Source organism: Typopeltis vanoorti, chromosome 11 (genome assembly GCF_054136105.1).
Source record: "Typopeltis vanoorti isolate ZY-2024b chromosome 11, IOZ_Tvanoo_1.0, whole genome shotgun sequence".
Taxonomy (NCBI): Eukaryota; Metazoa; Arthropoda; class Arachnida; order Uropygi; family Thelyphonidae; genus Typopeltis; species Typopeltis vanoorti.
In genome coordinates this window covers 59,629,502-59,653,970 of record NC_143559.1, presented here as the reverse complement: position 1 = coordinate 59,653,970, position 24,469 = coordinate 59,629,502, and the positions used below count along the sequence as shown (strand labels likewise).

Below are 24,469 nucleotides of genomic sequence, written 5' to 3'. Positions count from 1 at the left end.
TATGCCTTAACCACTAATTCTCGTCTGGGGGATTGCTTTGGACCAGTTGTTGTTTTGCATGTGACATTGTAGCCCGATGGATGTGGAATCTTCCAGCAATACGCCCAGTGAATGTCACAAGACTCGCATTGTGCAAGTATGTCCTCATTTTGAATCCCATCGAATATATACGAGATCATGTGGATACAGCATCCATCCGCTCGTTGACGCCAATACCTCGCTGGGTTGCCGATCTCTGGTCGTTATTCTGTTAAGTTAGTCCAGAATACATCAGGAAACCTGTGGTCTAGTAGATCAATGCCAATAAGTGCTACCGGCCACCTCCAAAAGAGGCCCTAGGTAGGTAGGTGGGCATTATGTTTTTTGCCTCATGAGTTATACACTCATTTCTATGAAAATTTTAAATTTATTAATGTTAGTATGGGGGCTCTCGGGATCTCCAGCTGTAGAGTGTTGCATTGATAGATGAATATCAAATAGATAATATTTGATATTCATCTAAATTCATCTAGTTCAGCTAAACTATTAATGAAAATCTAGAATGCTGCGTAGATCTTTCAATTTAACACAAAGAAATGACACTCATAGTAAAATATTTCTTTTTATTCCATATAATCAGTTGAATATCACACTGTACAACATAATTTGACAACATTTAAAAAATAAAAACTATTAAAGTGAGTTTATTTGTGTTTTAATACAGTATTCACATCTTACAAAGTGAGTCAAGTGATCTTAGAACACTAGAATAGCGCCACGAGTTTAAAGGGGAAAAGAAAGAAAATTTGAGTTTCTTATGATTCTCAGGCCTATTAGGCCTCATCTCTATCATATGTGTAGTCAAATTTGCAACTAATATTTTAAAAATAAATGAAACTACTATAAGTAGTTTCATTAATAAATTTGTAGAAAAAAAGCAAAGAACGACTGCTAAAAAGGAAGAGCTTCGTAGTAAATATACGAGATTGTCTCAAAGGCACACACACAGATGAATTGCTCAAATTTGCAACTAATATTTTAAAAATAAATGAAACTACTATAAGTAGTTTCATTAATAAATTTGTAGAAAAAAAGCAAAGAACGACTGCTAAAAAAGAAGAGCTTCGTAGTAAATATACGAGATTGTCTCAAAGGCACACACACAGATGAATTGCTCATTTTTGGACCCATGGCACATAGAAGAGAAATTAATTAAAGCACAGATCACAAATGTACATTCACACATACATAAATACTTTCAATCCCTTACATTAATACGTTTTGATAATGAGGACATCGTTTATTAAAAATAAAATTAAAAATTTGGGCTGCTATGAACAACCTTTTATAGATATTTAAGTAGTTTTTGCATCCTCTGTTGAAATCTATCAATCAAAACACGTGTTCAACAATACTGTCATTTGATTTACAGCCAACAATGTTTCGTGCAATTGACGTGATGCTAGCGCTAGCAACAATATAACGCAGGAAAGAGTCTAACCAGTTTTCCGCATTGTTACGTATTGTTCTATCAATAGAAAGGAGATATTAAGCTATACGTGCAAAATAAACGTAAAAAAAAAATTAATAAAAAATCTAGGGATAGCACTAAATTAGGAATATTCTTAGAAAACCAGAAAATGATTCAAATATATATCGTGTTTTGGAGAGTTGTGTTGATGCTAACAAAGAATTAGGAGAGTCTAAAACATTAAAATAAAAAAAAACGCTTTTTAAAATATAAATACAATATAAACATTAACTATTAAAAAACACTTCTATTTATCTTTATTGCTAGGTTTTCATAGTTTGACTAAACCTGATAATTGTAACGAATCATGAATTGAATATTTGCTGAACTCGAAGTATATTTTACGCGCACGCGGGTGTGTGTGTGTGTGTGTGTGTGTGTGTGTGTGTGTTCGGTACTGATTGCAGTTAATAAATATCGGTTAGTCTATTACGAAAGCTATATATATATATTTCAAAAAAAAATTATATTTCGACACACGAACTGACCCACCCATGTCTTCGTAGTTTCAATAGATTGCAGCATTCATTCTTTCTTTCACACATATAAAAAGAAAGTATTAGAATTAGAGTTCATTATACAAATAGTATTAAAATATATCTCTCTTTATCTATCTCTCTACATATAAAATCTTATTTATATATATATATATATATACTTACAACGATTTATTATTCACAAAACGCTATTGCAGCTGTTTATTTCTTCTTCTTCTTTTTAATTTTATTTTATTTATTATTTATTTTTTTTTTTTTCGTGAGGCTGACTGGCACCGTTTTTCTCTTCTGCTGCAGTCCGCTTCTAGAATATCACAACATGAAAATACATCCACTTTATCTTTTTAAAGTTTTTCTTCGGTATCTCCATCACTAGAGGTCGCCACTCATTTAAGGAAAGTTTGACTTTTTTTTTTTTTAACTCTCTCGCTTGCTCTCTTTTTTCTTTTCTTTTTTTTTTTTTTTTTAACTAAAGCGGACGTAACGCAGTTCATTCATTTTGACACGTAAAGGAACCAGGAACCTAATTTATACTCGCTTTCAAACGATTTTAAGGCTGTATAATTTGCCTGTAAACTTTGTCTTCAGGTTTGTCCGTCTCAGAAGTCTACAAAAAATAAAAATAAATCAATAAGTAAATTAATTTTAAAAAATAAAATGAAACGATAAAATTCATAGAGAAAAAGTAACACAAAAATGTAATTTTTTTAAAAAAAATCTCATAACTTGTCCGAAATATTATTTTTGTTAATAATAATTGATTTTATTTTTTAATTTATTTTTTCCGTCGATTATAATTTCTATTATTACATTCAAATTGAAATTATTATTTAATTGTTATATATTTTATTTTTATTATTATTATGATTATTAATTTTGATACGTTTATTTCATTCATTTTTTATTTTAAAGTGGATATCCTTTATTGCGATAAATTTGTTCAATAATTTAGAATCGACCATCGAAGAATTTTAATGAAATTCTTACCTTATACGTAGGATTATCGTAAGCTGATTCTGAAGGAGTCCTAGAGATGTTTGCTTTTGCCGATGCTTGTCTTTTCACCAACAGAATAAGGAGAAGTATAAAACCAAAAGCGGCCACGGCAGCTACAACTGCTACCACAATCAGGGCAACAAAGTATGCTCTACTTTCATCATCCCTAAGGGAACTCGGCATTGGTTTCACCAATTTTCCTGCAACAAACGAAATGATTAAGTTGGTGCAACAAACATCCAGGCTTAATCCCAAATGAATATGAAATCAACAAACTATACGTAATAATGAATTATAACAATCACCATATTCAACAATGATAAAGAGAATAAGTTGCTTGTTTCAACAATGCCTGTTCAACAATGATACAGAGAATAAGTTGCTTGTTTCAACAATGCCTGTTCAACAATGATACAGAGAATAAGTTGCATATTGCGTTTTCCAGGTACAGAGAAAGAGAAATACATGCCTTTAGTAATAAATATGAAATAAATCACGTGAAGAATAATATATAATTTACATACTTCTATAGGGAACTCAAGAATATTTTGTCAATTTTCCTGGACAAATTGAGCAATGTTAGCTATCTTCCGAGACCACCAACCGCATCGGTACCTCCTTTTCATCAGGAGGTACCTATGGGAAGGTAAAAACAAAACTCTAGCAATAAGAATTTCCAAAAAATCACTTTTATCTTCACCGTATTTGTATTATCAGAACAAATGCATTTATTTATGAAGTATCTGGATCGATGTTCTATAAATAAATTGATCTGGGTGCTCTATTTCCTTGATAATAAGAACTCTTTGATCATGTAAATCTCGTTAACAAGTTCGTTTGCGTTCATTATAGTCTCATTACAATTTTAAAAAGAATTAAGAAGTTTATTATATCTTCAAAGCGCTTTTAACAGCATCTTTAAGAAGTTTAAGGCTGTATTTTAAAATAACTGTGATCGTACTTCCCCTGATGACTCGAAATCTAGCTACTAGAATTAGATCAATTGAGCCTGTTTCTGAGAGAAATACGAAATAAATAAAATTTATGATGTTTATAAATTAGTCACTAAATCAATCATGCAACCAGTGGCGGCTCGTGGCTTGAAATCGTGGGGATGCTGCAACTTTCAAAATATACATACACACTGTAAGTACAGTGTATACGTGTTTGGATAAAATATCAAAATTATGGTAAAAATTAAAAAAAAAATTAAACATGAAAAAATATTGTTTATTATCCATAAAATTATACAGTTTGGTATAATTCAAAATTACTTTAAAATAAAATATATTCTTTTTTTTTTCATGAAAAAATATTGTTTATTATCGATAAAATTATACAGTTTAGTATAATTCAAAATTACTTAAAAAATCTGAGGTCATAATTGTCAATAACCCCAATAATGTTCTAAAATAAAAACTATAACAAATGTTGTCTTTAATTGTAATGTCCAAATATTTAAAGAGATAAGCACTACGAACAGTCTACTACTAGCGCAAACTGCTACTCATTTTTAGACAAAATAAGAGAATTGTATAGGATTGTTGATGATAAAATTAAATACAAGCAAATATAAATAAATTAATAAATATATTTATATATCGAGAAAAATTGGGGATGCTGCAGTTCCTATGCACGAGTCGCCCCTGCATGCAACACCACTGAACTTTTCTTAACGAAAAAAAAAAAAAAAAAAACTAACCTTTAGTAGGTATAGCATCTATTACATTATCATTTGGCGGGGCATCTTTAGTTATGAACTCCACTTCGTTAGATGCGAGTGTCTTTCCATTGGTCAGGTAAAGTTCCAACCACGTTTTATACCTATAAAAAAATCGGAAAAAAAGCACAGAAGACTTTTTATAAAAGAAATAATCTTTAAATATGATTATCAGAATATTAAGTATGGATTAGAAGTCACTGATGAGTATATTTTAAGGTAACCTCCAATTCTACGATAATTTACCTTTGTCCTGGGGTCAAATGTTCCAGTTGTATGTTGTCGGCAGAAGGGACTTTGAAAACATGGGACTGTCCACCATCGAAATCACTTTGATAGATTACTTTAACCACGTGGACATATTTGGATACGGGATTGGGAACTCCAGACACTTCGAAATCAACTGAATACGGACCCACAGAGTTCTCTTTCAATGCAACTTGGAAGTTGTACTCATCTGAAAAATATCCATTTAGATTTAATTTTTTTTTAAATTAAATAGAGAATTTATTTAAATAAAATAAATATAATAGAACGATAATATAACGTTTATTTATGTGTGATTTACCTTTTGGACTACTTTTCGTTTTTATGGCTGCCGGCGCTGCAGAAACAATAGTAGTCGCAGCGCCCTCTGGGACGGAGTAAACGACCTCGATCATGTAGGACGATGATGGCTTCAGATCGTGAATGATGTACGAGGTGACATCTCGGTGGATCATTGGGGTAGTGGTCCATTCGTTGCGGCCTACGTCAGCGAGTTTGTATTTCAACTGCATCCCGTACACATATTTTTTTTCTGAAGGCTCCAACTTCCTCCATGAAACCTTCACTGTGTTGGCGTCCAGTGCTTGCACTGTAGTCATAGGATCGATACTTATTGTTGGCGGAGGCGACTCTGATGTTGTGGTTGTTGTTGTCGTTGTCGTCGTCGTGGTAACTGTTATAAATTAAAACGATGTGATTGTAACTTATTAATATTGTAGATGGATTCTTTTTAAAATCTAAAACATAAATTTATAATTATATTTCAAATTAAAAATTGTACTTTTTTTTTATTTGAATTTTTTTAAACTTGGCTAAATTAGCAATGTGTGAAACTAAGTCGAAATTTTTTCACCTTTAACTCTACGAAGTTTTTACCTTGAGGCATGTGGAGTTTATAGAGGTCGCTTTCTGGACCACCTTCCAAGGCATCGATGAAGGTCTTGATCTGCATGAAATAAGTGGTGTCCGGCCTCAAACCTGTGAGGAAGTACTCAATATTGGCGCTGTCCAAAAGCCGATTGGGTCTTGAAAACTTCTTCACGTGCCAATCTCGTAGGGGAAGGTTAGGATCCGTAGTAAAATGGAGTTCGGCGTGGCCAATTAAACCCACCAGAATGGTCGGGAGGGAGAATCGTACGCGAACTGTGGTGGAGTTCACAGCGGCAATGTTCACATTTCTCAGTTCTTGTCCTGAAGGAGAAATCGGAGTAAATAACTAAAGAGATATCAGAGTGATAGATAGAAGACTATTAATAAAGAAATGTTGAAATAATTCTGATATATGAAAGTGATATTGCACAATTTTGTGCTTGGTCATTTGATGCATTTCTTTTATCTATTAATAACCTGCATAGGTTTATTATGTCAAATAAGAAAGACTGAAATGATTTAAAAATAGACTGGTGTCGAAATTAATAAATAAAGGATTGTTTAGTGTAATGCATATACAAATATCCCTTTTTATAACCCTGTTGTTTTCTAGATCGAACGCTAAAGGGATTGATTTTTTTAAATAAAATTTTATTTTATTTTAAATTTTTAAAATTTGATTTTTATTTGTAAAATAAAATTTTATTTTATTTTTATTTATTTATCTGTGTTTGCATTTTTAAATTTAACTCATTTCAATCAAAGATAAAAAAAAAAGGTCTTTCAATATTTTAGATATTTTAATTTTCAATGAAATAATATTTCAGATTTTTTTTTATTTTTTACGTAAGTTCCCACCCGCATAAAGTTGTAAGCTATAATAAACTACTACCGTGGGTTAAGGATTTTTTTTTTAATATTTTTTTTCTATTTTTTTTTTTTACAAATTTAATAATATTGACAGTGCTTATCCCTTTTTTGTTTTAAAAAATGAAATCGATCATTGATTCTCAAATGTTCAAAAGGGCAATATTAAGGTCAATCAAGAGAATTATTCCTAGTAAAAACGAGTTATTTTGAGGTCAACCATGGATTCCACGCTTTATTTTCTAGAACAGAACAGAACAGGCGCGTGCAAGGCGTGGACACTCTCGTCAATGAAGGCATTCAGCACTATGAGCTCTAATAAAGAACTTTTACATACATTTGCTTCAGATGTACTACTCTAAAATGATCGAAGAAAGTTTCTCGTGGAGAAATAGCTCCACCTAGTGGACATTTCTGGAAATCAAATAAACGAGGTTTGCCGAACTGAAGTTTAAAATTAATAAAAATTCATTTCAGCTAAAAAAAATCATGAATATACTGTCAAAATAAAAATAACTTACTAAAAAAAAAAAAAAAAACCTAAAAAAAAAAAATTACCTTGCTTGGTGTTGTTACAAACGACGTACGGACAGATAACAGGGTCATCTGGGGTCACCACCACAGGACGAGCACAATGTTCGGTAGGGAGAAGATACTTCTGAGGGATCTGGGGACATCCCCCGGTACATTCAACGCCTATACGACCGCTCGATAGTTGACGGCAAGTGCAGAGTCTGCGTTGAGCACCCTTGCGAACCTCCCACTGTTCGGAAGGCCGGTAGCGCCTCCCCTGGAAGGTGCAGAAGGCTGAGGAGAGCGGGAAAAGTGTACGGCTTGTTTTAGTTTTTTAGTTTAGTTTTTCCGGTTTAGTTAGAACAGTTTAGTTATAATATTTTAGTAAGAACATTTCAGTTATAATGGTTTAGTTAGTATATATTTAGAAATGGTTTAGTTTATCGTTTAGCTATTTCTGGTTTATGGATACATTTCAGTACTATTTAATATTTCATTCTAAATATGTTAAAACACATTTTCTGCAGATATTTTCCAGAATATTTTGATTTTCGTTTTATTTCTCCCTTCCATAACTCTATAGTTCAACTTCATATAAGCAGGACGTTCTGAAATAAGCTATCTTCTTGACGGAGGCAAAATAACAACTCAAGAGCTTTATTTAAAAAAAAAAAAGCAACAATAATAATAAATCTGACCAATAGAAATTAACAAAACTTGAATAATGCATTTGTTTATGCAACCAAACGACAAATGAAAGAATAACAATTAACCTTATTTAGCTAATTTTGACATGATCAAATTTCAACAATATCAGACATGAGCGCCATCTACTGTATTTTTTGCTATTTCATGTGATTAATTGTTAATTTTGTGGCACGCATTGTACTGTAGGGCATATCGATATGAGGTTTATCTTAACAAATATTGTACTTTAATTGTAACACTTTAACAAGTTGTTACAAATTGGACTCCAGCCAATGTCTGCATTTCACTTAATTCCTGCTGCCAACGATCATTAGCGTAATTACAAGTTTGCGTTTGATGGGCTCTGATAAAGAGGACAGAACTCTTTTCAGGGACACCCCCGTATGTTAAGGCTGAAAGGGTATTCTAAACCCTCATTAGGTAGTTTCACAGACACACTGCTGGTGCAGACGTTGCTTGCGGTGGTCTGTTAATGAGCAGAAGTATCCATATATTTAAAATTATTTATTTTTTTATTAATTTCTGATAATTAATTGCATTTATCCAAGCAAAAACATATCCTTATATTAAATAAATTTTTTTTTATTATTTTATATAGTTTCTATGAAAGTCTATTTAAATAATTTCAATTTAATTAATTTTTTTATTTAAAACTGAATTTAAAAAAGTATGGAACTATATTGATTTTGAATAGCTAACAATAGTTGAACGATTTCTCCATGTTAGAATCCCCGAACTGGTAAATTTTCAACTAATTAATAGTTGTTCAATTTATTTATTGACGCGATCCGGTTTCTATAGCAACCAGACATCTGCTAAAATTAATTTACCTCTCTTATCAGCTTCCTTGCAGAACCAGGTCATACAGCAATCGTCTCCGGGCAGGTAACCTTGGTAAGCCATTGAAGCTGGACATGGTAGATTAGATGGGGGAACGTCGCTAATAGGGGGACAACGATGCTCGCAAGTTAAGTTCCCGTTGATGCACACACATCTGGTCGTTCCACAGTCCAACAGTTTTTCTGGAACCTGCTGGTAGTTGGCAAAACGGGTTTCCTTGAACATACACGATCCATCTGAAATTATCGCAAATAAAATCGTATTAATTAGAAATGCAAAAATTAATGACATCAATTAAGTATGTCCTTGGATGGAATCTTAATTAAGTTAATTTTTTATATATATATTGTTCGAAACTCCGTTGAAATAGCGTTGGTGTCTTACAGCGCCATCTTCCGAGAATTAATGAAAACACACAACGAACGTAAAAGATATCCCTTTGATATATTTATAACAAAAAACAAATCAAGTTTTATAATGAGTGCATCATACTGTTTGTTAAAGAGGCAAACGCTGTATTCGCAGTAGACAAACAACGCCATACAATTACTCTCTGAAGAAAATGCCTCTCGTAAATGTGCTTGCGTAGAATTCATCATGAAGTTTACGATCCTCCTAACAACAACATTAAGATGATACTAACATCTTACGCCAGCCAGGAAGTGATATTTGAGAACGAAGAAACAAACAAATAATAATAAGAATAAAAAAAGATTTATGAGCTGGTGAAAGAAAACACTTCTTACCATTTTTGCATTTGGGGACCGCACAGCAATTCGGAGGATGAGGCACGAAGTCGGGATCGATATCCCATTCCAAACACTCGCTAAAACGAGAGTCGAAGTGGTAAGGACAGTCGATGGGCGCACACATGACACGAAGGTTCTGTCCACAGTGACATATGGCACGACATCCATCGTGAAATTCGCTCCCCATCTCGTGACGTTCGCCCTTGAACTCGCACATGGGTACAGGGGGCATGACATCTGTGAAAGGTTCAGAAATCAAGGAGAAGGCGAAAAAGAATTGTTACAGCAATACGTTAAAGCTGTCTAAATTCAAGTTTAGAATTCTGCAATGCTTAATTAATTTATTTATTTAAATTAAATTACATTTATTACAATTATAAAATAAACCTTTAAAATTTTATACTTAATAGATTTAAAATAATTTAAAGTGTTACATTAAAAAATAAAAATTAAGTAATTTAAAGTTATTTTAAAGAATTTCAATTACTTTAGTTTATTATAATTTTTAGATTATAAAATATTTTATAAAAAATATCAAAATATTCTTGAGTAATTGATTTTATATTTTTAAGTAGTCTGTGTTCATCTTTACATATACATTGCGCTATCTTCTTCTTCTTTCGCTATGCCTTATCCCGTGTTAAACGGGGTCGGCGTTCCCATCTTTAATCTTCTTCTTCCAGATTCTCCGGTCCAGGGCATCTTCCCGACTCCATCCTTTCTCCCTAAGATCCTCTGCCACCTTATCCCTCCATCTGAGTTTGGGCCTGCCTCTTTTCCTCCACCTCCATACGCTCCACTCGTTTACCAACATATTCCTCACTCCTTCTCTCTACATGACCGAACTACCTCAGCCTGCTTTCTTGTACCTTCTTACCGATCGGCCCCACCTTGGCCGTCCCTCTGATGTAGTCATTCCTTATCCTGTCTTTCTTTGTCACATCATTCATCCATCTCAACATCCGCCACCTCCATCTTCCTCTCCTATGCCTTTGTTATAGGCCACGCTATGGAGCATCGCCAGCCTCACCACCATCTTATACAGCTTTCTTTTCATCTTACAACTCACTCTCTTGTCGCACAGGACATCTATTGCACCATCTATCAGAAGATAATGATATGGCAATGTTAAATTTTAGAAATTGTTGTTTATTGTTTAAAAGAGGAATGCCGAGCGGATCGGATGAGACCTAATAACAATTTTAATGCTTTCCTTGATAATATATAGATATAGAGTGCTTTTCAACTTCCCCGTTGAGCTATTAAAGCTCTGATCATGGCAGGAGGGTAACAGTAATGGCCGAGCTTCCGTTAGAACCTCATTGGCTACAGCATTGCCATCCATTATCCTCCAAGGGTGCTAATCACCGCATCTCACGGTCGATTCCATTCCTCACCTCAATCATGCAGGACGCAGGACATATATGGCGCAGAGGGTGAAGCTTGACGCTTTTCATATTCCCTGTTGTCTGTTTCGGGAACAGTGATGGGAGAGATTTGTGAGCTATTTTAGCTCGCCCTGAGTGGGCAGAAGTGGTTATTCGTCGTTGGGTGTTAGGATGGCTTTCGGTCTTTTATGTTTCCAGTAGTCATTACCGTCATAGTTTCCGGCTTGTTGTATCAGTTGGTTTGGATGGATAGATGTCTTCATAAAGAATTTTTCTGCTAGGGAGAGTAGTAGTGGAGAGATGTAGGGGATATTTATGTCCCGGTGGATCTGGGCGTTCCTGATGAACCACGGGGCGTCCAGAATCATTCACAAGCATTTGTTCTGTAGTCTTTGTAGCTTGAGGATGTTTGTCTTGGAGGTATGGCTCCAGGCTGGGGAGGCGTATATAATTGTGGGACGGATAACTGTCTTGTACAGTAGAATTTTATTTGTTGAGCTTAGTTTGCTGTGTCTGTTGATCAAGGGGTATAGCTGGGCGATAACTTTTGAAGCTTTGGTGCATGTGCTCTTCATGTGGCTGTTGAAGCATAGTCGCTTATCGAGAAGTATTCCGAGGTATTTTGCTTCAGTTTTCCAGGGAATTTTAGAGTTGAACAGGGTGATGTCTCCTTTGGAGGATGCTCGTCTTCTTGTGAAGAGTATCGTTGTGCTTTTCTGGGGGGTTTAATTGTAGTCGCCAGTCTTTAAACCAGTTTTCTAGATTCAGGATGGTGTCTTGTAGTTTTTTGGTAACGAGATGTGGTTGACGAGATCTGGCTAGAATAGCCGTGTCATCTGCATAAAGGGCGATGGTGGATGTGAGAGGATTTTGAGGGATGTCTGCCATATAGATGTTGAACAGGATCGGGGCTAGCAGTGATCCTTGAGGAACTCCAGCGAGGATTTTCCGTTCGGTTGAGACTGTTTCATTGGTGAGGTAGGCATTATAGGACTTGGATTGACATCGGGACGATTTAATGTGAACCTGACTTTACGATGGATCTTGTATACGTGGCTGATGTTGAGGTTCTCATATGCAGGACTGCATTGTTTCTCTAGGTTTCTTGCTATGGCTTCGGCTTTGTCAGCATCTGTGTATGCAAGGTGCTGTTCTGCTTGCAGAGGGGGGAGGGATTTGCGATTGTTCCTGAGGTTGTTTAGAAATTTCCATATAGAATGATCTGCTGTGGAGATGGAGGTGAGCTTGTTGTCCCATTGTTGGTTCCTGTGGTTCTAGAGAGCTTCTCGGACAGATTTGTTTAATCTGTTGAGGGCTGTTTTGTCCTGGGGAGCACGAGTGTTGTGATATCTTTTTCTTTGTCTGTTTTTTTTTTCCTTATTAAGTCCATGATTTCTTCCTGGAGACGATTTTGTTTGTGGGTAATCATGGATACTGTGGCTGCTGCTTTGGCTTTATTGATTTGATTGGTGAGGTTCTCTATTGCCGTGTCTATTTCTTCCTTGGCTTTTATATGGGTCAATCATGCGTCCTTATAAGGACTGGCTTAAAGGGGCGAAGCAAGAATGCTTTTCATATTCCCCGTTATCTGTAGAGGACAGTGTAGGGATAAGGTGTTATTGAGCTATTAAAGCTCTGATCATGGCAGGAGGGTCACAGCAATAGCCGAGCCTCGGTTAGAACTTCATTGGCAACAGCATTGCCATCCATTACCCTCCAAGGGTATTGGATTGAATGAATCAATCACCGCATCTCACGGTCGATTGATTCATCAAGGATCCCCAATCATGCGTATTGTATTAGAAGATTAATATAATATCTTTATCGTTAAAAAGAAATGGTGTATCATTTTGAAACCCAAATTATTAATAATAATAATAAATAACAAAATAAAATAATAAAATAAAATAATAATAATAAATTATTATTATTATTATAATTCCAAGCCGAAAATATTTTTATGTCTGTTTTTTTTAAGAAGAGTAGTTGATTGTTAGTAGAAAGAATTAACAATACTTAATAAATACAGTATATTTTTTCTCTATTTGCATTAATTTTATTGCCAGTTTCCTTTGCGTCTCATCAATTTGCGATATCGATGACATGGTGATCCCTTTCCCTAGATATTCAACTCCATTCTCTAAAAACTTTATGTTTTTAAAGAATAAAGAATAAAACATTTAAAATAAATGTTTTTTTTTTCAATAAAAATAAAAATGTACTTTTGCTACTTACGAGGAGCTGTACTACCACAGACGATGTATGGACACATACAAGGATCGTTGGGTCTAACCAGGACAGGTTTTGGACATTCTCGTGTGGGAAGATGGGCATTGGGAGGAAGTGGAGGACAGCCTCTGATGCAGTCCACTACAGCAGTACCATTTCTGGCTAGCGTACACTTGCAGACCATCGGCATACATCCTTCACTAACTTCCCACATCTCTCCAAGTTGTCGAGTGTGTTGTTGTGGACCAACAATACAAGTAGGGGTGGCTGGCAACGGTGCAGATGTAGCTGCAAATAAACAAATACACACTTTGTCCATATCAACAGAGAACTAAATGTTGTATTTAGATGTTTAAATATTGTATTTTTTTATATTAATGTTCATTTTAAAATACAATCAAAACTATTACACATTTTTGGCATTTAAATAATTTAATTAAAGATAATTTATTTTAAATATTTAAACTTTTAATTTTTTTTAAATGGCGGATGACTAAAAGTACATTTTGATAGTTTTAAAATTTTCAATTCAAAACGCGAATATCTGTGAAAAGAAAATGTTTTTAAAAAATAAATAATTTCATGGGAATTATAAATCCAAACTTACTTGTGGATTCCTCTTTCTCGACCATCCCTTTACTGTCACATATGGGTATGGTACAGCAAGGATCTTCTTCGGAAGGTCCCCATTCACACCCTTCATATCCGATATTATCGATATAAGTCGGGCATCGTTCCTGACATTCTACATGATCGTCACCCCGACACAAGCATTTGTGCTCGCAACCTATATAGAACACTTCCCCAATTTCATACGTATGATTTTCCCTGAAACAGCCTCGAAATGATGTATGCACTCCTGTGTTAAAAATAAATAAATAAATAAATAATAAGGTTAGATTCCTTTATTGTTAAATCAGGGTAAAAATAATCAAGATTTTTTTTTCACATTTGGAATATGCTAATCAGGTTTTTTTTAAATAATTATTTCATTTATAGTAATCGTATTTACACGAATATAACTCGCAATTTTTTGTCCAAAATTAAAGTTAAAAAATCTTGCTGCGAGATACATGCAGGGATTTTTGGAAATTAAAGTTTTTCAGAAAAAAAAAAAAAAAACTAAATTGACGTTTATAATCAAATCCTCGGTATTTATTATAATTTATAATTGCTCACACTGTTTATGAAATAAATGCATTTAAATGTTTTTTAAATTTAAATTTTAATTTATTTACGCGATCAACCGCTCACTTTCATTACGTGATATATTTGAATCTTTTAACGACAATGCTTCCATAATTAAATTAATTATTTCTGGCGAAATCATGTCCCAAGCTCTCAAAATCCAGTTGCACAACAGTTCTAATGATGGTCTCTTAATCTTAATCCCCACCCCCTCGCAATTCCAAGATCAAGAGGAAGTCAATGTCCTCACTCCCACATTTCCTCTGCTGGTTGCTTCCATCTCTATGCATATGATTGGTGGGGTATTAACAAAAGATCGCGCGACTCAAAGATAAAGGCAAGCCGACGATTGTTGAGTTGAAATGCTGATTCTCTTCAACTGAATTTCAAAATGTCTGAAACTGCCATAACAACATTCACTATCTATTTCTTAAAGTTTTAAACATTTTTCGTGTGCGAACTATATTGAGAAACTTTTTAATTCCTTTTTCCGTAAAGTAAAATCAGGGATACGAGATATAGGGCGAGTTATATTCGAGTAAATACGGTATACTGTTATAAAATATTGAAGAATCTAATTAGCATATTCGATATTTTTCTCTTAAAATGAAAACAAAAAACACAAATCACATTTTCTGTTTTTAATTCATAACAATTTAAATTTTAAAAAGTTTTTCAAATTTAAAAATAAAATTGCTTTCTTGGCACTTTTAATTTAACCTCATTTGTGTCCAAAAATGTAGGAAAACTTACCTGATTGAAAAATTGATTTAACGATATTAAAAACTTTTAAAACAAATTGTTATTTAGAATTTTTTAACGTTTAAAGTAAATTTAAATTAAAAAGCATTTAGAAAATCTAAAATAATTATATCTTATTTTAAAAAGATATAATTTAATTTGTTGTTTATCAAAAAAAAAGTGACTTATTTCTTACACCATAATAATAAATACATTTGTAATATACATTAAGATAGATTAAATAATGCCTGACCTGCTGGAAAGGTTTTGACAGAAACTGTATTACTGAAACTTAATTCTGCTTCTTCCTTGCTGTGATGAGCATCTGGAGCAACTTTAAAGAAATACAGTGTACTGGGTTGGAGCTCATTTATCTCCACTTCAAAAAAGTTTGGTTCGACTTTTGAGATGTCGTTGATTGGCAGCAGTCGCTTCATCCATTCGATGGAAGTATTGTCATTGCCCTTGGCGGAATACCAGACCTGCAACGGTGTAACTAGGTGCACGTCGTCCGTATGTTGTTCAAATTCCATTCGAATTCGAACTGATGATGCGTTAAGGGCTTCGACGGAGTTTATTATTATTGAGAGAGCTAAAAGAGAGAAAAAAAAAGTGAGTGAACTTCTTTGGGGACACACAATCAATCACAACTTTCATTTAGTAGTAGCAAATAGCAAAAGAAATTAAATTCGGTTTCTTTTACACTCTTAAGCTCACTCCTGTTGTTTATTCAGAATTTGTTAAATAATTAGTCAATATTTCGAAATTTACAATTACAGTTTTGAGGACAGATGCAAAATAACGATGAAATATAACATTACGCGTAAGAATACAAAAATTACAACAATGCATGCAAGAGTATGTAAAAACAACGATGATACAAACATGGAGTACAAAAACTATAAGAGAACAAACAAGGCACCAAAAGGATAACAGAAATAAAACCGTAAAACTGCAATAATGCAATACACCATGCAAACAATAAATGTTACAAACACAAGAATGTGAAACCTACAACTATAAGCACAAGAGTAAAAACTACAACAGTATAAGCACAAGAATGAAACTACAACAACATAAGTACAAGAGAGCGAAAACTACAACAACATTAGGACAAGAATGAAACTACAACAACATAAGTACAAGAGTGAAAACTACAAGAATATAAGTACAAGAGAGTGAAAACTACAACAATGCTAGCATAGGAGTGAAAACTACAACAATATAAGCACACGAGAGTGAAAACTACAACAATATAAGCACACGAGAGTGAAAACTACAACAATATAAGCACAAGTGAGCGAAAACTACAAAAATTATAAACACAAGAATGAAAGAGCGAAACTACAACAATATAATCACAAGAATAACACTACAACAACATAAGCACAAGAGAGCGAAAATTACAACAATATAAGTACAAGAGAGCGAAAATTACAACAACATAAGTACAGGAGTGAAAACTATAACAATACAAGCACAAGAGTGAAAATCACTACAATATATGCACAAGAGTGAAAACTACAACAATATACAAACACAAGCGTGAAACATACAATAATACAAGCATAAGTGAGAAATTTACAACACTACAAATACAAGAGTGTGAAAACTACAATACAAAGACGATTACAAAAAAGAAAAAAAAAAGGAAATCAGCAAGTCCAGGTGAAAAATTAACAAATAATGAAACATTCAATGTTTTTATTACATCATCCAGCATTTTTTCCAAAAATTATTCATAAAACCTGTTACCAATAAAATAGAGTTTTGTTAATGGCTAATGTATAATCTATTCTACCAACTTGCCTTCAAGGCTGATAGTGACTGCTTTTTCTTCTGTGTCACACACCATCACTTTGCAGCAAGGGTCGTGGGGGTCGGGAACCTCCTTGCAATCTCGATGTCCACCATGCACCAAAGGACATCTTGGCACGCAAGAAATCATTCCACCTTCTTCGCAGATACATCGTCCTTCACAGTTATCAAAGAACTCTTCGCCGACTTCGTAAGTAGAATTATTCATTTCGCATCTCTCAACTGCTGCAGCGCCATCTGGTGAAAAAGTAAGAGTTATCGTTCATACTGTTGCTGACATTAATCCGAGTAGATTAAGTAATCTATTCTTAAAATAAAAAAATGCAAATGTGATTTTCTGTTGTAAATTACCTAAAAAAGTTTGTTAATTAAAAAAATAAATAAATAACTGTATGGTTTTAATAAATGAGCTTAAAATTCTTGATTTATCTCGGATATGCTAGAATCTGAGGGCGCTAAAACAAAGTATGGGTTTCCATGGTAACCTATATAGCCAATTTCTTGATTGTTCAGACTAATAAGGTTGGTCTCAGGGGTAATCAACATGTCCTTCGTTTGCTTTTTCAAGATACGCTTGGACTAAGTAACTTTTCCATTCTTTCCCAGTTATTATTTGTGCATGTTCCATTCCTAATATCCCACTCATTTATTCAATTAGCCTTAGTTCTACCTGTCTAAAATGTTTCTTGTGTTTAGTGGTTCATCTCCTTTTTTAGCTCTTCAAATACTTTACGCAGTGCATCCATAGCGTAGTCTAATATTACGCTACTAATATTATTTACTTCTTCTTTCACTACTAATGTTATTTACTGCTAACAATAAATACTGCTAGTAACAGATAGAAAAATTAGTTCTCCAGATATTTCCTTTATTGACAGGACAAACACATCGTCAAGTTAAATCGTGCGCGTGCGCAGTATTTGGTATAATTATTTGTATTTTCGAAGAATTTTATGATATGGATAATTTGATTTCAGCTGCGTTTTATTGAGGTTTCGGGTATCAGTTCGTGAGCGCGTGTGTGTAGCAGGGGTGGCAGAAAGATCGCTTATTGTTTCTGTTTATCATATACAAATCTGGCGTGTATTATATTACTTTCAATAGTCATGTGATGCTCATAGGTAGCGCTAGTGGAAAAGATAAAAACAGGAGTGAAACACCTTCGTTTAGCTGTCTCATTGATTACCAGCTAATCTTGTAATGCGCTTCATTACAAAAGAGACAAAATCAATAGCAAATGTTATTATTTAAGTATTTTTTTTTTCCTTAAATTCTGCTGTACTTCTACATACCTTTTGGAATCTCGGCTATTTCTTTATGTTCCTCATCTGTCATTAGTTCTTTGCCTGAGGTCGAAGTATTCCTGTCGTTGATTTCTTCTCCTTCAACCGTTTCCGGGTTATTCGTTGCTGACGGGAGCTCGATTTCGCTGGAGCTTTCAGGCACCTCCGTTGTCATGGTAACCGAGTCATCTTTTACGGTAGTCGAGTCGGCTTGCTTTTCCACAGAATCTGTTTCATCTTCTGCTGCTCCAGCTGAGACCGGACCGATTATCTGTTGGTCTTTATCTCCAATTTCTTCGGAAGATTTACTCTCTTCTTCCGAACTTGACTTCAATAATGGAACCTCTCTTTCTTGAGGAGGGGGAATCGGATGGGTTACGTCCATCTCTTCAGTGGTTGTAGTAAGCCATTTGTCATTTGAAGTCACGGTTGAAGTGACTTCGGATGTTATTGCAATCACGTCATCGGTCACGTGTTCGCTAACCTCCTCAGGCAATATCACCTCTTCAGAAGGCTTCTGAGTACTCAGATCTGTAACGATCAATTCGATTAAAAAATGTATATACAGAAGACAATTTCAATAAATTAAGCATAAGAGAAATTAATTTATGTGGGAATGGGGTTTCGACACGTTCCCATACATTTAGGTATGCGATGAACACAATTCAAAACTCGGAAATGAATATACAAAATTTATAAGGTTAAAGTAATAAACATAGACAATTTTCAACCTAGGCAGTGGAATTTAGTAAATGAAAATGAATAGATTTGCCAAAAGATCATTCTGAAATATAGGAAGTTAGACGTATAAACAATGAGAAAAGGTGTTACTATGGCAACGCACGCGCAAGTTTGCACAGACTCACTGACACCATATTACAAAACTATACAAGTTTTCGTTAAACTGTAGCAATCCTAACACTTACAGACTCAAAATAATAATAATAATAATAATAAAACTGAAAAAATATTTGCATTTAAACACTTAAATACGAATAGTCTTTGGTGGAAGTCGTATATAAGATATGACGTAGTCTTCGGCTCACTGATTTCTTTCTTTCTTTTTTATTTTTTTTTAACTTTTTTTGAAAAGTACTGAGTATATTTGGTATTCATCCTTCGTTTTTCATTACCGTTGTTGCCCGCGTAATTTTGAGGAGCAACAATAAGATGAAATTTTCAACAATCAGTGTACCTAAGTCAACAATTCATTAAAGAGCCACAGTAGATAAAACACGAGACAACAATGGATGCGGCAGAAATAGCAATTATTATTCAGATTATTCTGCAAGATTGTAAAAATACACGTGTAGGTTGTTTTGTTGCACAAAACAAATTACAACATTTGCTCTTCCGCAACAACAAACACATAATTTTGTTCTTTACAATGCAAAAATTAGAACATTAATTTAAATCACAAATGCGACTCCGACTAGTATTTAAACTACATTCTCGAGGCACTTAACATTTTTCACAGATGTCCGAAATGCACTAATTTTTAACATTCACAATCCTAGAAATAATCCAAAGATTACGTATGAGTGACCAGCGCCGCCTAGTGTTCAAATTATAATATCTAAATCTATATAGTTGAGTACACGTATTTTGATGAAATAATCTAACATTTTATATTCCTAACATGATTAAATATGGTTATATTTAATAGAGTTAACGGAAGACAGTTTGCTGTAGAAAATTAACAAAAGGAGTTTTCTTTTAGCCCCCTTCACCTTTTATTTTGTTATTTTTCATGGTTATACAAAGAAATATATGACACTCGTAAAAATAGAACTTATCTAAAGTAATTGTGTGATTTAACTGAAAGGAACTATTAAACTCAGCAAGTTTCCATGGAAACGTGAATTTTAATCAACATTTATCACCCTTATGACAACTCACTTAAAGTAAAATTCAGTAAAAAAAAAAAAAAGAAAAGAAAAGAAAAATAAAGCTTCTTCTCCAAACATACAAATGCTACATGTATAATATAACTCTTGAATACGCTCAACATGAATTAATGGTAGGGGGCGTTGCAATAGCAAAATTTGTGAAAATGGATTGCAATGCGTGTTTATTTATTGTTAATATCATTTTAATGGATTAATTTCACAGGAAATTGGATCAAATTTTACCGTTTAATTTTAACAAATTCAGAAGATAAAAATAATTCGCTTAAATAATTAGAATAAAATAATAACAGTTTAGTGCAAAAGATTAAAAAAAAAAAAAAAGAAAGTTATGTAGATAACCATTATTCCATCTGATCTCGAAAGAAGAAAAAATAACGGGAATTCCTTGTAGCGCCATCTGTGGACGAGAATTGGCACTATGCGCTGTAGATAGTCAACAAATCACTGCGGCCATAAAAGATGATTATTATACAGACGCTAATTGCGCGGTGCATCCATATACATTAAGCTCTCTAAAGTCTATTGCAGGGACATAATTAAGCTGTAAACTACTCGAATTAAGAATCCAGACGCGTTAATTATGTCAGGTTTGCTACGGTTGCCATGGTAACCCGCAAAATTTCCCCCTTCCTTACCTTGATTCTCGTTAGCGTTGCCGCATTTGAGAACGACACAGCACGGCTCGTCGGGATGAGGCACTTCAACGCATCCACTATCTTCTCTTCTCCTTGTGCCCGCTCCGTGATAAGGAGGAATACACCGATCACGGCATTCATCTTTGTCATCGCCTTTACAAACACACCGAACGCTGCATTCCCGGAAAATTTCGTCGCCGACATAGAAAGTGTGGTTGCCTCTGGAGCATCCGTCTGCAAAGCAATCAATGGATGCGTGAAAATTCCAGAAATTTAACCCAATAATACAGACGTTAGACGAATTCTAAAGCAATAAATTAAATTCTATTATTTTTCTTTTAAATTTATCTTACCTTCTGTTGATACAGTAAGGACTTCGGAAGAAACTCCGTATTTTTTGGCTTCTTCGTCTTCCCATATGGACACTTTCACTTCATACACAGAACGAGGCTTAAGTTGTGTGATCGTTACCAATGGCAACGTCCCAGCCTATGAAAATACGTAACAATTGTCAAAGTTTTCACTTTGTTTATAGCAACAATGAAAAAAACAACGATAACAATATAAAAAATGCAATCTTTGTTTAGTAGTCAGGCATTATTTTAAAACATTTAATGAAACGATCATTTAATTTTAATTAAATAATAGTTTTCCTAAATAATAGATACCTGAATTGACTGCCATTCCGACGCCTGTTCGGTGCTGCCTCCTACCGGTCGATACAAGACTACATAACCAGTTTGAGAATTTGCGGGTTTGAAATCGTCCCAAGCGATGGTGAAACTAGTTGGCGTACGTTCTGTAGCCAGAACTTTGGGCAGGTTGGAGAGATTGTTATCTATAATTACAAGAACGTCTCATTGACTTATTAAAAAATACTGGACTTACAAGTATAAATCTATAACATCGATATATATATATATAAATTCAATTTCTGCATAATATATAACACCAGGTGGCTCTGATGTCGTAAATAGGCAATAGGATGTTTTCTTTTGTATATTTTACTGGAATGATAATAAATAGAAATTTTACTGCACAAAAAACATTTTTGTAAACAGAAATATGACGTAATAAAGATCTTACATTCTTAATAAAGAACCACCCATATTTACGATCTTCCTAGAACAATAAGCGCATTAATAAAGATAAGAATTAAAGAACATATTAATGGGTCAGCTCCTACGCAACCGCAATAAACGTCTGGTGTAGGGAGCGGAAACGGTTTTCCATGACTGATTTCGGCGAACTCATTGAATCTATTTAATAAGTATTCCAACAATGATTAATATGTTTTTGGCATTCTGCCAACTGTTTCTCAGGTGCGCGCATGATCAGAAAGAGATTATTATTGTTAACGGATTCTGATCTACTTTGCACTTGCGTAGTCGGTTAGACCTTTGTATGGGCAATAAATGCAGTAATATGTTTATGAGGTTTTCGAATACTTTTCAATTAAGTAAACCAAACCCGCCATTTTTTTTTTTTTTTAAACCTAAGATTAACCTTACTTTAAAGAAAAGAAAAAAAAAAGGAGGGGGTTAATCTATTTAAATTCAAGTGACAATTTAAGGTTTATTGCGGATAAACATACTCCAGCATTTAGCTCAATACTTACAGGTCTCTCCTGTCTAACTGTATCTTTCTTTTTCATTCACTTCAATCTTTCTTTCAATCTAACCGTCTATCTATTTTTCTTTCCACTTTCTATCGATTCAGGAATAACATTTTTTTCCCCGTTCAATATTATCTTACTTTTCTTCTATAGGTGTTCTTAAAAATGTCTTTTTTTTTTCTTTTGTTTACATTTCTCGTTCACTAGCGTTCTAGACGCCTATCTTTATCGACTTTTCCTCTCTCTCTTTCTTTTTTTTCCACTCGAAACTTAATTTCAGACCTTCTATTTCATGTATCAATCTATCTGTCATGTGACATTTTCAATCTATCCAACTGTCAACGTATAGATTTTTTTTTATTTTTTTTTTTTATTCTTTTCAACTGATTGCCTATCTTCCTGTAATTCTATCTTCTTCATTCTATTCTGACGTAACCGTAAATGTCACATGGATGCAACTGATACGGTCTGAATATCATAGTTCTCTTAAATTCTATAATTTTCTAATCCCGTGCAGAAATATAATCTTTCTTTAAATTTAAAGAGATGTATGGGTGGGTTATAAAATGAGAATTATACTCAGTGGGGGTATTGAGCAACGGACTGAAACCTAAACTATAAGGACCTCACCCTAAGCTGGCATATGGTATAGATTTCAAACATACTTGTGTGTGTGTGTGTGTGTGTGTGTGTGTGTGTGTGTGTGTGTGTGTGTGTGTGTGTGTGTGTGTGTGTGTGTGTGTGTGTTCAAAATGTTCATTCAAATAATCCGAGGACGGAATCAGTCGGTTCTTTGAATATCACACACACACTCATTTACATTTTATTTCCTAAAATGTACAGCAACAACTTGTAATGTTCTTTTTCTTACCTGGACATTCGTGGAGAACACAACAAGGATCGTGAGGATCAGGGACCTCTTTACATGAGGGATCACTGAGTGAATCAAGTTTAAAACGACATCTCTCTCGGCAATCGGTATTGCCAGCACTTAGACAAATACAAATGTGACCACAATCGACATAAAATTCTTCTCCAGCGCCGTAGGAAGTGGTACTATTCACTATACAGCCATCTAAAATAAACAAGGAATTATTTTATTTTTTTATTTTTTTTATTTTTCCAAATATCTATTGCGTTTCTTTTACCTATTTTAAATAAAAATTCATCTTGTTAAAATATTTTTCAAAGAAAAAATATGTAGTTGCGGTGCCACATATTTTTAGGTCCTGAAAAAAAAAGCATATTTTAGGATCTCTGAAACAGAGTATTTAGGAGATTTATCGGTTTGCAGTATAGTTACTTCTAAATATATACATAACAGCAAGCAGTAAGAACATGATGATTGCCTTTTCGTCCGTTAGATGGCAGCACTAGTAGGCAGAAAATAGCATGTACGCAGTTTGATTATTCGAGGTCATCAGTTCACCCAAGAAATGGAGTAGAGTAATGATTCATATACACTTATAGTGCACGTGTTTAGTATATTATTAAAATACACAGTAAATACCATTGATTTTAATAAATAATAAACATTTAAGTTCGAAATTTAGACTTTATGAAGGTGCTGCCATCTACCAACATTAAGATAAGCTTAATTGAATACAAATTCAAACAATGGTAAATTGTTTGCCTTACCTTTTGTGCGAATGGTAATTATTTCAAATTCGCCATCTTCTTCCATCTTAACGAAGTACTCAGTATTCGGCTGCAAATCTCTGACCACCACTGATGACGGCTGTAAATGCTATAAAAGAGAGTGATGCATTTTAAACACTTTAGAACTAGCAGTATTTTATTTGATCGATTTACTCTGCCAACATTTTATTTAAGTGAAAGTCATGAAAATACTTTAAATGCAAACTATTATTATTTATTTATATGGATGAAAAAAACTATATTATTTCTTGTCAAGTATAATATACTATCTAAATCAGTGAGAAATATATTCAAAAATAAATATACTCTTTTTGAATATAACATGTTATAATACAGTATAAATGTTTTTGTATAATTAAAAAATATATTCGTATTGGGTGACTGCGATAATGTTATTTTTAGGACTTCCAGGTTAATAAAATGGCAATGCTGTACCAATGAAGTTTAACTGAGGAGGTTCGGCTGT

The 24,469-nt window shown here is 33.8% G+C and overlaps 1 protein-coding gene across 2 annotated transcripts in view; it reads right to left on the bottom strand.

The window, feature by feature from the left end:
* Positions 1-595: 595 nt before the first annotated feature.
* Positions 596-24,469, bottom strand: part of LOC150101620 (uncharacterized) — a 72,292-nt gene continuing 48,418 nt past the window's right edge. Inside the window, exons 3-21 of one of the 2 annotated variants that reach the window (XM_090400524.1) lie at positions 23,983-24,091; positions 23,216-23,419; positions 21,398-21,567; positions 21,083-21,218; positions 20,730-20,963; positions 18,194-18,715; positions 16,893-17,138; positions 15,337-15,675; positions 13,762-14,013; positions 13,161-13,442; positions 9,535-9,774; positions 8,779-9,024; positions 7,286-7,534; positions 5,867-6,181; positions 5,292-5,663; positions 4,970-5,180; positions 4,706-4,827; positions 2,995-3,203; positions 596-2,614 (exon numbers count right to left, since the gene is read on the bottom strand). In XM_090400524.1, the coding sequence (XP_090256650.1) occupies positions 2,558-2,614; positions 2,995-3,203; positions 4,706-4,827; positions 4,970-5,180; positions 5,292-5,663; positions 5,867-6,181; positions 7,286-7,534; positions 8,779-9,024; positions 9,535-9,774; positions 13,161-13,442; positions 13,762-14,013; positions 15,337-15,675; positions 16,893-17,138; positions 18,194-18,715; positions 20,730-20,963; positions 21,083-21,218; positions 21,398-21,567; positions 23,216-23,419; positions 23,983-24,091 (4,515 nt within the window). In that variant the 3' untranslated portion in view covers positions 596-2,557. The remainder of the gene's footprint in view (positions 2,615-2,994; positions 3,204-4,705; positions 4,828-4,969; positions 5,181-5,291; positions 5,664-5,866; positions 6,182-7,285; positions 7,535-8,778; positions 9,025-9,534; positions 9,775-13,160; positions 13,443-13,761; positions 14,014-15,336; positions 15,676-16,892; positions 17,139-18,193; positions 18,716-20,729; positions 20,964-21,082; positions 21,219-21,397; positions 21,568-23,215; positions 23,420-23,982; positions 24,092-24,469) is intronic. The other variant, XM_090400525.1, reaches the window with a different exon arrangement.